The 15,109-nt window shown below is 54.5% G+C and overlaps 1 protein-coding gene across 4 annotated transcripts in view; it reads right to left on the reverse strand.

Moving 5' to 3' along the window:
• Nucleotides 1-15,109, reverse strand: part of NPAS1 (neuronal PAS domain protein 1) — a 98,183-nt gene that overhangs the window by 11,032 nt on the left and 72,042 nt on the right. For all 4 annotated transcript variants that reach the window (XM_048833167.2, XM_048833163.2, XM_075122384.1 and 1 more), the window contains 5 exons: nucleotides 11,322-11,514; nucleotides 9,554-9,669; nucleotides 8,618-8,814; nucleotides 7,981-8,087; nucleotides 3,999-4,146 (listed from right to left, as the gene is read on the reverse strand). In XM_048833167.2, coding sequence (XP_048689124.2) covers nucleotides 3,999-4,146; nucleotides 7,981-8,087; nucleotides 8,618-8,814; nucleotides 9,554-9,669; nucleotides 11,322-11,514 — 761 coding nt within the window. The remainder of the gene's footprint in view (nucleotides 1-3,998; nucleotides 4,147-7,980; nucleotides 8,088-8,617; nucleotides 8,815-9,553; nucleotides 9,670-11,321; nucleotides 11,515-15,109) is intronic.

Below are 15,109 nucleotides of genomic sequence, written 5' to 3' on the forward strand. Positions count from 1 at the left end.
TGCATAACCCAGGCCAGAGAACAGCCCCCAAATCATTCCTAGGGCAGTGCTTTTTAAAAAACATCCCGTCTTGATTTAAAAATGGTCCGTGATGGAGAATCCACCCCGACCCGGGGTGAGTTGTTCCGCGGGTTAATTGCTTTCGCTGTTAAAAATGTACATCTTCTTTTGCGCCTGAAGTGGTCTAGCGTCAAGGTCAGGGGCCACATCCGGGTGCCTCTCGGCGCTGAAGGGACAGCCGCCTTGTGCAGCGAAATGGCACGCCAAGCTAAGCTGAGGGGCGGCCCCCGATGAAGGGATATTTACGGCCAGATCCATTGCTTGGGCCTGGTGCAAAGGCCCAGGTGTCACAGCAGCCAGGGCACTAGACTATGGCTGTATCCACACGCCAGCGGGGAGTGCTGATCAAGGTCGCACACTAAAAATAGCAGCGTGGTTGGAGCAGTTTGGGCAGTCGAGCAGGCTTGTACGAGGGTGGCTGGCCCACCCCACTGCCTGAGCCACTCTGGCTCTGCTGCTGTTTGGACTGAGCTGGCTCGTGTCTGCCCACCCATGTGGGGAATCACAGAATCATAGAATACCAGGGTTGGAAGGGACCTCAGGAGGTCATCTAGTCCAACCCTCTGCTCAAAGCAGGACCTAGTCCCCAACTAAGTCATCGCAGCCAGGGCTTTGTCAAGCCTGACCTTAAAAACCTCTAAGGAAGGAGATTCCACCACCTCCCTAGGGAACCCATTCCAGTGCTTCACCACCCTCCTAGTGAAAAAAGTTTTTCCTAATATCCAACCTCCCCCACTGCAACTTTAGACCATTACTCCTCGTTCTGTCGTCTGCCACTACTGAGAACTGTCTAGATCCATCCTCTTTGGAACCCCCTGTATCCACTGTACCCCCTGTAGGTAGTTGAAAGCAGCTATCAAATCCCCCCTCATTCTTCTCTTCCGCAGACTAAATAATCCCAGTTCCCTCAGCCTCTCCTCATAAGTCATGTGTTCCAGTCCCCATATCATTTCTGTTGCCCTCCGCTGGACTCGTTCCAATTTTTCCACATCCTTCTTGTAGTGTGGGGGCCCAAACTGGACACAGTACTGCAGATGAGGCCTCACCAATGCTGAATAGAGGGGAACGATCACGTCCCTCGATCTGCTGGCAATGCTCCTACTTATACAGCCCAAAATGCCATTGGCCTTCTTCCAGCTGCTCTGTAGACATACTGTGTCAGGAGACCTAGGTTCTAGTCCTAGGTCTGCAGGGTGAGCCTGGACAAGTCACTTCGTATCCTGGATCCTCCCACAGAAATCAGTGGAAATTAGGTCCCCTAAATGCCTTTGAGGATCTGGGGCTTGCCTCTGTTTCCCCCCCCTCCCCCCACTATCTTTTACTGTGGTTTGTGAAGCTCTCAGCACAGGTTAGGGGCTCTGGGTGGGGAATGGGGTCTAGTGTTTAGAGCAGAGGGGGCTGGGAGTCAGGACTCCTGGATTCTAGTCCCAATGCAGGGAGGGGAGTGGTATCTAGTGGTTAGAGCAGGGAGGCTGGGCGCCAGGACTCCTGGGTTCTGTTCCCAACTCAGGGAGAGGAGTGGTGTCTAGTGGTTAGAACAGAAGGGAGTTGGGAGTCAGGACTCTTGGGTTCTAGTCCCAGGTCAGGGAGGGGAGTGATATCTAGTGGTTAGAGCAGAGGGGTCTGGGAATCAGGCCTCCAAGGTTCCATGTCCTTCTCTGTTGTGGCATGGCGCATGTCATTTCCTCTCCCTGTGCCTCCATTTCCCCGTGTGACCTCAACCAGGGATTCTAAGTGCTACTATAGATGACTGTATTTAGGCACCCGACTCCTTTGATTTCAATGCGAGTTAGACTCCGAAACACCTTTGAGGGCTTCTGTTCCTATACCTGGGCAAACCGTTGCCTGGAATACATGAGCATGGGGCCCAGCAGAGACGCACAGCTCTGTGTGCGTCTATCAGAGCAGGACTGTGGGCGATGCAGATTTCCCCCTGCAGCCCTAGCAGGGAGGTGGACAATAGAGATGGAAATGGCAGCTACCTGCTGGTCTCAGATCACATTTCCCAGGGTGTCTTCCACACTCTGCAGCTATAGAGAAATATTTTCTCAACAAATTACAGCCCTGCTGGAATGGGATGGGGGGCAAAGGAGGTTTTCAATCAGGTTTGCTGCTTCTCTCAACATTTAATAGTCTGTGCAAGCTAAAACAGGCTGGAGCTGGATCCTTGTCTACCAGGAACTGCTGCGATGAAGAGTATTAATCACTAAAACACTTACAAAGCGATCAGCCAGCCTGGCTGGATCTGATGGGCAAAGCACTAGACTAGGAGGCAGGACTCCTGGGTTCCGTTCCCAGCTTGAGGCGGGAGCATAGTCTAGAGATTAGAGCAAGGGTGAGGGGAGTGTGGTTAGAGCAGCGAGGGGGGCCTGTGGGGCAGAACTCCTGGGTTCTATTCCCAACTCTGCCACAGTATGACTGTGGGCAAGTCACCACAAGACTCTGTGCCTCAGTTTACAATGAGGCTAGTAAATACTGCCCCCACTTCCATGGGGATTGGGAGGATAGGTCATTTACTGCCTATAGGGACCATCTCCTCCTATGTGTTTACAGAGCACCCAGCAATGTTCCCTCTAATTTTTTCCATCCATGTGGGGAATAAATGTTACGTGCACTGAGGTATGTGTGGATGTGCACCACCAGGAGAAACAAAAAAAACCTAGCGACAATATATATTTTTAAAAAGTTAAATAGGGATAATTACTCCAGCCAGGACAGGTTAGGCATTTTAGAACTCACTACTCAAAGAATTAAATGTAAGTGTAAGAGAAATACAAATGATGACAGGCATAGATCAGTCAAAACACTAAAATAACACACTTTGAAAGAATAAAATTACAGAGAATATATGTGCATTGCAGGAAGTACCAAGAAGTACCAACAACAACAATAATACAAGTATGGGTTGGGAGGTGAGTGTGACACAGAGACAGTGTGTGTGTGACACAGTGTGTGTGTGTGTGTGACACGGAGACTATGTTTGCGTGTGCGTGCATGACAGTGTGTGTGAGACACAGATTGTGACACAGAGACAGTGTGTGTGTGACACAGACACAATATGTGTGAGACAGTGTGTGACACAGACAGTGTGTGTGTGTGTCACAGAGACTCTGTGTGTGTGTGTGTGTGTGTGAGAGAGACACAGAGACAGCATGTGTGCTGGCTGCTGGGAAAGTTTCTGAGATGCCCTGCGCTGTCTCTTTAAGACACTCATTGAAAGCTCTCCTGCTCTGTCCTGAGCCCTGGTGTCTCCCCTCCTCCGCTCTGCGGAGATGGGGGTACATGGGCAGGGGGAGGGGGAGAGAGAGAGAGAGAGAGTGCGTGTGTGTGTAACAGACAGACAGATACTGTGTGAGCTGCTGCTGGAGAAATCTCAGAAACAGTGCACTGTCTCTAAGAAAGGCACTCAGCCACTCACCCTTCTCCACAGTAGCTCCGAGTTCTGAGTCCAGCTGTGTCCCCTCCGCCCTGCTCTCCGGAGATGGGGTACAGGGGCTGGGTGGAGGGGGACACCCTGACATCAGCACCCCCCCGCACAGCCAGCAGGATGGTCCCGGGAGCAGCTGCAGGACAGAGCAGCACGTGGAAGGAGGGGCACCCGGCTGTGCGGCATTTAATCTCTCCTGCCCAGCGCAGTTTACAGGGAACACAGCCCCGCACTGATCCTGATTGGCTGCTCCCATAATCCAAACATTAGTTCATCATACAGTGCTTTGGGATCCTCCGACAGCCTGCGCACACAGCATTGCCCTCTCCTGGATGAACTCAGAACAGCTCACCTGGGTGTCCTAGACCCTACGAAGTCAGCAGTGAATGGGGATTGCCCCGGAGCTCAGCAGGCAGCAGCTGCCCGAGCTTTTGGAGCAGGAGCGTCTTATCCAGCAACGCCCCTCTTCGGTGGCTTGCTGATTTGTTACAACACAACCATGTGCTCTCACCTGAGGATGTAATTGACCCAGACCATATTCCTCTCGCTGGGGTTCTTGATATTGACCGAGATGGTGGCACACGACTGAATCCACACAAAGCCCCCATTCTTCTGCAGCCAGCGGTAATATCGGGTCACGACCTGGCCTTTTTTCAACACTAATTGAAAAAGAAGTTTGTCAGCTGAAGGCTGCCAGGCCCCACCCCTTCCCCTCTATCATGAGCACAGCGAGCCAAGAAAGGGGCTTTTACCCTCCCCACGATCCCAGGAAAGGTATAGTCCCACTTATCACAGCCAGGGCTTCTTAATGGTTTATCCAGCTTGTCATCATCTCGGATGTCTCTGTGGCCCCTTTCATCTCTCTCCAGTGCTGATGTCCCCAGTTCAAGCTGGAGGTTGATCAACTGGAGAGGGGTCAGAGAAGAGTCACGAGAATGATAAAAAAGATTGGAAAACCTGCCTGATAGTGAGATTCTCCAAGAGCTCAATCTGTGTAGGTTAACAAAGAGAAGGTCAAAGGGTTACTTGATCCCAGCCTATCAGTAACCATACGGGGAAAAATATGTGATCATGGGCTCTTCAGTCTAGCAGAGGAATGACTAACACAATCCAATGGCTGGAAGTGGAAGCTAGACAAATTCAGACTGGAAATAAGGTGTCAGTTTTTAACAGTGAGAGTAATTAACCATTGGTGCAATTGACCAAGGGCCACGGTGGATTCCCCATCACTGGCAAGTGTTCAGTGAAGATTGGACGTTTTTTATATAAGAGATCTGCGCTAGTTCAAACCGGAATTAATTCAGGGCATTCCTATGGCCCGTGTTAGACAGGAGGTCAGAGTAGACGACCAAATATGTTAAGGGCTGTTATAAAGAGGATGATGATCACTTGCTCTCCATGTGCACTGGAGATAGGACAAGACATAATGGGCTTAATCTGCAGCGAGGGAGATTTAGGTGAGATATCAGGACCAACGTTTGAACTCTCGGGGGAGTTAAGCTCTGGAACAGGCGTCCAAGGGAGGTTGTGGACTCCCCGTCGTTGGAGGTTTTTAAGACCAGACTGTCAGGGCTGGTCTAAGTTTACTTGATCCTGCCTCAGTGCAGGGGGCTGGACGTGATGACCTCTTGAGGTCCCTTCCAGCCCGACATTTCTATGCTCACAGTGGTCCCTTCTGGCTTTTGAAGCTATCTGACTCCATAATACACGCCGGGGCCCGGCTCAAAGGTTTGACAGGTTAAGGGCTAGTTATGATTAATAACGGATTGCACCTTTCATCCAAAGCAGCTTTCATGCTGCATATAAAGGCCCGAGTCCAGCTGCTCCCTCTCTAAGGTGGGATGCAGCAGCTGTTTGAACATCTGCCCTGCAGTTTAGGCCAGGAAGTGTAGAAAGAATCCTGCGTCCAGTTGAAACTGGAGCAGGAGGGGAGTGGTTTAGGGAGCAGGGATTTAATCTCCAGGGTTGGGATCTCGCCTGGACAAGCAGGGGTTAAATGCTCGGATTCTGACAGGGATGTTCGGAGAATCTTTAATGATCACAAGGGGTCAGGATCCAATTTGAAAGGTGGCAACGCCACCAGCAAGGCCAGCCCTGACTGCAAAGGGAGAGCCCCCCTAGTACCATGTTGGGGTCAGCACTGACTCAGAGGAGAGAGTGCCCCCTGCTGTGTCACTCATGGCAGCCCCAGCAGCACAGCGCCCCCTAGCACCGCACTGGGGCAACGGGGTCAGCGCTCCTTAAAGTTATCAGCCGCTTCCTACAACACTTTCCTACAGCACCGCACTGGGGCATTGAGGTCAGCATCAAGTGAGAGCAGCATGCTCCCTAACTTGCCATGAGCACTATTCCCTGTGGCGTCCTGAGTGATCCTGAGAGGGCACCCATCCAAGAACTGAGCAAACCCAACACTCCTTAGCTTAGTAGCATTGCTATCAGCCCACCTGCCCAGGGGCATAACCATTGCCTGCTAGTGCATCGTTCAGACACACCACACGGACCAAATCCATCCCTGGAGACAAGGGGTTGCAATATTCCCCTAGGTCTCTTGCACCCCCTTGCTGATCCACAGCCCATTCCTGGGTGCCTGCTTGGACTTCTCCAAAGCCAGATCAGCACTGGGTAAGGAACTATCAACCCCTAGTTTAACATGGCACACGTTACATGGATTAAATCTGGCTAATTGATAGATCTCAAAATGTCACTGTAAACAGGAAACCCACATCCAACAGATGTCTTTCCAGTGAGGTCCCACAGGGATCAGTTCTTGGCCCTACACTATTTCACATTTTTATCACTGACCTGGAAGAAAACATGAAAATCACCACTGAAATGACACAAAAATTGGTGGAGTGGTAAATAACGAAGAGGCCAAGTCGCTGATACAGAGCGATCTGGATCACTTGGTAAACGGGGCACCAGCAAACACCATGTGTTTTAACATGGCTAAATGTCAATGGATACACCTGGGAACAAAGACTGTTGGCCGTCCTTACAGGATAGGGGAGTCTAGCCTTTGGAAGCAGTGGCTCCGAAAAACATTTGGATAATCGGCTGAACATGCAGTCGCAGTGCGACACTGGGGCCAAAAGATCTAATGCGAACCTGGGATGTATAAAAAAGGGGCATCTCAGATAGGAGCAGAGAGGTTATCTTATGTCTGTGTTTGGCACCGGTGCGTCTGCTTCTGGAATCCTGTGTCCAGTTCTGGGGCCCACAGTTCAAGAAGGAGGCTGATAAATTGGAGAGGGGTCAAAGAAGAGCCACGAAAATGATTAAAAGATCCGAAAACCTGCCGTATAGTGATAAGACTCAAGGAGCTCAAGCTATTTAACTTAACAAAGAGAAGGTGAAGGGGTGACTTGATTCCAGCCTATCAGTATCTACCTGGGGGCTCTTCAGTCTGGCAGAGGAAGGTCTAACATGATCCAATGGCTGGAAATTGAAGCTAGACACATTCAGACTGGAAATACGGTGTCAAGTTTTAAATGAGTACTTAGCCATTGGGACAGTTTGCAGTTTACGAAGACCCTTGAGGCTCAGCAAGACTTTCCGGGGATTCAGCACATCAGGTCTGCTGGGGAAAGGACAGGTCTGATGGCACCTCTTGCTGGACAGACAGTGCCACATGCCCGCCTGGAGGAAATCCAGCTATGGACAGAGTGCATGCAGCACGGCTGGCCCCGTCGCCAGGGAGAGCACCCCACGCAGGAGGGACAAACAGGGAGGCAGGAACAGAACCCTTCTCAAAGCAAACCTGACATAGCCAGACTTCAACAAGCAGCCACAGAGACAACTTGGTCTTTGGAGCTGCTCCCGACACTGGAGAGAAGCAGCTTAGACCCAGATCGGGGCAGGCAGCTTTACCCAAGCGGAACAAAAATATGCAAATGACAAAGAGGGAGAGGGCAGGGGCATCTCCTGCAGAGGCAGTGACGGGGGAGGAGAATCCATTGGCAGAGACAATTCAGCAAGTATCCCAGGAGAGGATGGGGACACAACTTTCCTTTGCACTAGGAACCCGGCGGCATCCCGCACGCCGGCACAACTTGCTGTGTGTCACGGTAGCACTAACTGAGAGCAGGGCACCATGGTGTGCTAGGGGCTGGACCCACACACCCAGGGAGAGACAGTCCCCACCCAGAAAAGCTGACAGTCGAAACAGACCAAGGAAGGATGAGTAACCTCATTGTACAGATGGGGGAAACTGAGGCACTGAGATTTTTTTTTTAAGTGACGCATGCTAGGGGATCTGTGGCACATCTGGAACACGAAGCTGGTCTCCTGGGTGCCCACTGCCTCATTCCCACAGCACTTCCTGCCTCCAGCTGATGAATTTTACAAGCTAGGAAATCCAGCAGAGAGCCCTGCCCGCTGGGTTCTGAAACGTCCCTTTATATGCCTATCCCCACCGACATGGCATGGACCCTTCACCCCAAAGAGAGGATGAGCTGGGGCAAACCAGAGCAGGGGACCGTAACTAGGATGCTTACAGTCCAGGTGGCTCTGCCGGATTCCTTCCACATCCTCACCATGGATAAACTGGTAACAGCTTTTCCCTACCAGCTCCGAGGGGCACAGGTCCATATAATCGCTGATCCTGTGGGCGGAGGAGAGGCAGGGAGTTATAAAGGCAGGGAGAAGCAGAGCGAGATGGGAAAGGGTGGACCAGCTGAACGCCACTGTCCCCCGTCCCGGCATAGAGACTGGCTAGGAAGGGGTGGCGACCTGGCATGCACCAGGATGCTATTGGATGGTAGGGGCCAGATCCCGAGTGTGGGTAAATTGGCGCAGCTCCACTGATTCCAGTTGACACTAGCTGGGGGTCTGGCCCTATTGACTGTAAGATCCACGCCAGCTGGGGATCTGGCCCCATCAACGCCAATGGGGCGATGGTGGCTTCACACCAGTTCGGGCCTGAAACGGAACAGATCCCTTGTAGCGGGGCGAGAGAGAATCCCAGAATACAAGGCTGTATCAGGTATTAACCTGAGGCCAAAATAAAAGGCACAGGCCAACTTTATCTGTGACACCCACTGCAATGACTCTAGATTTACCCCCGGGTGGCTGTGCGCAGAATCTGGCACCAACCGAGTCACTCCAGACCCAGCCCCCTGCCCCTGAACCCACCTGCTCTCACAGTACACGATCTGCAGGTCCATGTTGACCCGGAACACAAACATGTGGCATTCGATGCGCACCTCACTGAGCGTGGAAGGCGGCAACGTGTGGGCCAGGGCCACCAGCCCCAGGACTCGGCTGAGGACCGAATGGGCGTGGGAGAAGGACGGCAGGCGGGGGCGGAGACGGCCAGTGACATGAATCACCTGTGTGTGGTGGTGGGGAGCGGGGGGTCGGAGAGAAAGAGAGAGAGTTGTGTACGGGCGGGGAACATTTATCCACTGAGACAGCATCCCCGTGCTGTACCACTGCCCGAGAGTCTGGGCCCCTAACGCCAAGGCCATGCTGGGAATGAGTCAAAGGGAGCTAGGGGTCAGAGAGCGGGATATGGGCAGTCATGCCTAGTGGTTAGAGCAGGAGTCAGCCAATCAGGCAACCTACTCCAGACCAGCTGCCCTCAGGACCGGCTCTGCTGCAGGTCTTGATTCCTGACACAAGGTGCCTCCTGCTCGCGCCGATCCAGCGGCCATGGACTCCTGGATTCCTTTGAACTTTTGCTCCATTGCAGAGCTGCCAGCCACAGGGAGGGAAGGGGAGAGAAGGAAAGGCTGGCACCAACCATTCACAGCTTGGACCCTGGGCAGCAGAGCACAGCCTCAGCTGGGAGGAAGCATCAGGGGCAGGGCCTGCAGGGAGGTCTGAACATGAGAAAATGACCCAGGCTCAGTAGAGGTGATCAGCTAGTAGGGAAGGAGGGAGGCTTTGGGCATTTGCATTGCAATTGATCAATCAGGTCTTTGGGAGCAAGGAGCTCAGATCTGATCACCCCCACACCATCAGCCTCAGTAGGAAGACACTGAGGACGAGGTGTGTGCCCCCCCAACACAAGGGTTTTGGCATTTAAGGCCACTACATGCAGCAGATCACTCCCTCAGGCCCCTTTACCTTGTAGCCAGAAGTCTTCACGTGCAGCCCTCTCTTGGTCAAGGTGGATTTCATACGGACGAAGAAGGATCGTTCCAGGGCGTCATGCTTGGGGGGCGCGTGGGAGCTGGCAGGATCTGAGACAGACACAGGGCGATCAGTGTCATGGTTCAGACACCCAGCCCCCCACACAGTGCGAGGGGGGCATGGCCATCCACCTGGGGCTCCGGCGAATTACCATGAGGGGCGTGGCCTTTGTCAGAGCGAGGCTGGCCCTCAAATAACTGAGGGAGGCTGGCCCTGGAGGCATGAGGCCTGAATCAAAAAGCAGGTGGCTTCCTGCGAGGATCAGGGAGGAACCTGTTTTCCTGCTGGGGCAGGGGCTGGGTCATCTTGTACAGCCTCTCAGGCGTCACTCCTGCAACCCGCTTATCCCGCGCTCCCTTGTGCCCCACTTCGGTGTGGCACTTGCCCCTGGCCCCCATCCCGATGACTGTCATCCACCCCACAAGGGGAGAGGCCCCAGCGTAAACCACTCCGCTGCTACATCTCTCGCCCAGCCCCCAGCCTTGGTCACCTCCTGGCTCTTATGCTGGGGACTCTTTGGTTTAACTGGCCCTATCGGATCATCTCCCTGATCTCGAAATAATCCACCAAGCCCCCAAACCCCCACATGCCCAACCCTGTGGGAACAGATCCCTTCGAAACCCAATTCCGCCATTCCCCGCCAGGACCCCTGTATGCAAACACCTGCCAATCTATTGCAATTTTGGAGCAGCAGTTTTGCTAAGACCGTGTGCCCCTCAGCTCTGTGGCTTGCAATTCCCCACCCCCCTTAAGAATGGCACCCATGCCCAGCAGAACTCCCTCCCCCGCAGGAACACACGTCTCTCCCCCCCAACACCTGCACCAATCTGCACTCCCCCAGCAATGCAGAGGACGGGCCGCTGTCTGCTTTCCATCTAGGGAGGCAGAGCGCGCTCCAGGCTGAGCTTTATATCTCATTCTCTTTTACGCTCCTGCTTCGTATAAATCTTTTAAAGGTTCCCCAGATAAAAGCCAAGCAGACGGATATCAAATGAGATGGAAGGCGACTGAAGATTGCCTTTCATTTCTCGCCACCCACCAGTCTCCTGGATGCCGGCTCCCCCGCAAGACCCTGGTGGTTGTGGGTGTGCAGGGAAGGGACTGGGGGGACGGACACTGACAACGCCTGGGTGAAGGCGGCTGGCGGGGGCCAGGTGAGACTGAGGGAATAAGCAGCCAAAACAGAGTCTGGTCTCCTACCCTCCCCGGGGAAGCAGCTCACACATGAAGGTGACAAAGGGCTGGGAAATCCAAGGCTCAGGGAGTGGAGTGTGGGGGGGACAAAAGGAGGGGAAAGGGGTTGGGAAGAGAGAGAGAGAGAAGAGGAAAAGAAAGGAGGAAGAGAGAGGAAAGGGGAGAGAGGGACTGGGGAAAGGAGAAAGGAAGAGGGGGGAGGCAAAGGGAGAGAGGCTGGGGATTCCAGTGGTTAGAGCAGAGAGAGCAGGGTGTCAGGACTCCCGGGTTCCACCCCATGCTCTGGGACAGGAGCGGGGTCTAGTGGTTAGAGCAGGGTGGACTGAGAATCAGGACTCCTGGGTTCTATTCCTGGTGGGATGGGAGTGTGGTGTAGTGGTTAGAGCAGGGGGGACTAGGCATTTGGGACTGCCAGGTTCTTGTCGCAGCTCTGGGGCAGAGGCAGAGGGTTGGGGGTAGGGGATGGGTCCACAAGCTGTTTCCGGCCAAGCAAGAGAAGCTGCTTTACCTGGCTCAGAGGCCTCGTTCAGGGAGGAGGAGCAGGAGGAGGAAGAGCTGGCCCCAGTGAGGCCTGGAGGTTTCTGGCTCTCCGGCGGGGAGCCGACAGCATCGAAAGGCAGCTTGAGCCCCAGTTGCTCGGCGACCTCAGGGTGATCTCCAGGATGGATGTAGTCAAAGACGCTGCTGCCCGTCAGCTCCACCTAAAAGGCAACAGAGACGGGTGGGGGGTGTCAGAGCTGGGCTCCCCTGTTTGGGGAGAGAGAGAAGCTAGCTGGGGCCATTCCCCTCCGGGATCCCAGCACCTGGGACCACCCCCTTGCAGGACTCATGCCCGATGCGCCTAACACCAAGCCAGCTGACAGACCCAACCAGCCCTTGGCTGTCACCTGGCGCCTCCCCTCCCCACCTTTCTAAGCCAGGCCCTGGTGCTGCCCTTCCAGACAGCCATCAGAGAGGAGAGAGATCAGATTGTCTCTTTGTTCTGTGTCTGTACAGCCCCTAGCACAATGGTGGTCTGGTCATGACCGCGGCTCCTAGGCACTACCACTGTCTGAATAACTAATAATGGGATCCAGCCACAGGGGCGAGGGAGGAGGGTGAACCCCGGCAAGGTCCCCTCGATCGGAACATGCTGTTGTATCACAGGCAGGCTTCTCCTCCCCTGGGCTGAGCGCTGGAAGGCTTGCCAGGGATGTAATTAAAAGCCCCAGCTAGCTGACTGGGAGACAGCCCCCCCCTCCACCCCCCCGAGAGGGGGCAAATAACCTAACTAGTTAGCACAGTTGCCACCTTTCACATGGTGAATAAGCACCCCCGACTTCCACAATAAGCCAAAAATCAAGCTCATCCTATTTCAAAACAAGCCACTCCCTAAACACCCCAACACTCTATGTGACTAGTCCCCCCCCCCCCGCAGCGTGCAGCCTGGGACTGTGGTGGGCCCGCTGTGCACCCCCTGACTCGCTCCCCTCCTTGCCCCTGCTTGCTGGTAGCCGATCCAAAAAAAGAAGAAGCCACAAGCTACAAGCCAAAAACTAGCCAACTAGCAACTCACAAGCCAATTAAGCCAAAAACAAGCCCGATTTCGGCGTTTTTCCCGCGGATTTGGCACGTCTGCTAGGTAGCTGATGGAGCGTGATACATTTCTGCCTGGGCTGATCAGATGGGCTGGCCTGCGATGGCAGGGATGGGACCCGATGCTTCAGGAGATCCTGTGTTACCTAGGCGTGGATTGCTCAACACCCACGGGGGTGTTGGCGAGGGCACAAGCCCAGCAGGGCATGGACCAGGTGCCCCCTTGTGAGGCGAGAATACCAAGCAGGAATGCCTCAGTGGTCCCAGAGAGACACAGCTGCCTGCCCCCTCTCCTGTCAACCAGCCCTCGCTCTCACCAATCACACAGGGCTGAGCCTCGGCTAATGCAATAAACCTCTGGACGGAGAGCCTGTTCTAAAAGCCCCCCTCCCCGCCGCCCCCAGACACGCGCCCACTGCCCCAGCCAGAGCGAGGTCAGCCGGCGTGACCTCCGAGCCGCCTGCAAAGGAAGGGGCAGCGTCCTCATCACCGTGCCAGCCTGCCCGAGGGCAGCGGCGTCCCGTTGGAATACTTAAGGTCAGCGCTTCGGGTTAACGTTTCCCACCACATAATGAAGAGGGAGGATCAATAAATAATCATGCCAGGCTATTTTCTTCGCCTCCAGGGTTCAGGGGCTTTCCGAAGGGCTGAGCCTCATCAAAAGCGGAAAGGAGCAAGCCTGGGCGGCCAAGGCGGCGGCTGGAGATGGGCTAAGGAGCAACGCTGCGTAGGAGACCACCACCACCCTCGGGAACGGTGTGCTACACATGGGGAGGGGGGCGAGCCCACAGGCATCATGGCCTAGTAGGATAGAACGGGGCGGGGGGGAAACAGGACTCATGGGCTCGTCTAGGGGCTGCCTTTGTGTTCGTACCGCACCTAGCGCAATGGGGTCTTAGCCTGTCACTGGGGCTCCCAAGTGCTACCGCAGTACACCTAATCCCACTAAAATGTACAACGCCTAGCACAATGGGGGGGGGGGTCTTAGTCTATGACTGGGGCTGCTGGGCACGACCATAATACACCTAATAGCAATAAAAACATATGGTGCCCAGCACAATGGGGGTCTTAGTCCATGAGTGGGGTGCCTAGCCACTACCGTAATATATCTAATAGCAAAAAAACACATATTGCACCTAGCACAATCTCATCTTAGTCCACAACCATGGCTTCTAAAATCTCATAATATTCTCCACGCTGGGAGGAGAGTGGGTCTAGTGGTTACAGCAGGGACGCCGGACACCTGGGTTCCGTCCCCAGCTCTGGGAGGGGAGTGTGCTCTAGTGGCTACAGGAGGTCACAGTGAGCTGGGATTCCTGGGTTCTGCCACAGATTTGGAGAAGGGAAGCCGGTGCATGTCGCGTTGTCGCTGCGTGCCTCAGTTTACCCTGAAATAGGGAAGGATAATAACTTGCCCGGGGGGGGGAGGGTCACAAGGATTAATTAACATCTATGAAGGGCAAAGGCTAGGCATCCTGAGCCAGTGACCATGGCTGCAGCTGGCCCCTTTGCCGTTTTGCCACCAAGATCTCAAAGCACTTGAGGAATTCAGTCTCATGCCGCCTTCGTGCCTGCAGGGAAGGGCAGGAGAGAGATTGCCGTGGTCACGGTTCCTCATCGGAGGCGCCCAGAAGCCACCGAAATGGGAGCCACAGAAGAGCCTAGAGAGCGGCACGCCTAGGGGCAGCAGCCTGCTCTCGTTTTCACACTCAGGGGAGGTGAGGCGCAGGGACTCAGCCAAGGGCTCCCAGGCCTGTGTGTTAGCCACTAGCCCACGCTGTCTCCCCAGCTGGCAGCACAAGGCCTGACTACTGCAAACCCAGAGGCTTCTGCCAGCTAAAGGGGATTGGGCACAGGGCAGATGAGGAGGGGTTTATCTTTCCAGCTGGGGGCCCGGGGAGAGCGTGGAGGGGAAAGAAAGAAAGAAAGAAAGAAAGAAAGAAAGAAAGAAAGAAAGAAAGAAAAAGGGCTGAAGACAAAGAGATCTTTCCAGGAGGGAGATGGGGGGGGGGGAGAAGAAGGGGAGCTGGACAGTGTGTGTGTCGGGGGGAGGGATGAGAGATTCCCCTCCATGAATGAGGCTGGATAATACAGCACTGGGATGAAGTCCCAGCAGCCCCAATCCAATTCCTTGCCTCAGAGCCATAAGGCACCCCCCTCCCCGGCCCCGAAAGCCTGCGGCAAGGTCCTCTCCATCAGCACTGACTGTGGTATCAAAGGCTGCCTTCTCCTTGCCTGGGGTTGGCTCCGGGTCTGCAGTGCTCGCTGGGGATGCATTAAAAGCGCCTGCGATCTGACTCAGGCACGGAGGCCCTAAGGAGCTTAAACTATGCCCCAGCCAGGTTCCTTGGTGCCCTCCATGCATGGGCCAGAGACTCTCAAAGTACTTAACCCTCTTTCACTGAGCGGGGAAGGCACCTAAGGCTATGCAGTGAGTCAGTGGCAGAATCAGGCATGGAAAATCCCTGGAGTCCTGACTCCCTGCCCCCTACTTTAACCACCAGACCCCACTTCCTTCCCAGAACCAGGGGCAGAATGCAAGAGTCCTGTTGTATGACCTGGGGAAAGTCCCTTCCCTGCTCCATGCCTCAGTTTCTCCTCCTACCCTTTGGGCTGTGACCTCTTCAGGGCAGGGACTGTCTCACGCTGTGTCTATGCAGCACCCGGCACAATGGGGTCCTGATCTCAGCTGGGGTCTGTGCAGCACCATCACAACGGAGC

Source organism: Caretta caretta, chromosome 23 (assembly GCF_965140235.1).
Source record: "Caretta caretta isolate rCarCar2 chromosome 23, rCarCar1.hap1, whole genome shotgun sequence".
NCBI lineage: Eukaryota > Metazoa > Chordata > Testudines > Cheloniidae > Caretta > Caretta caretta.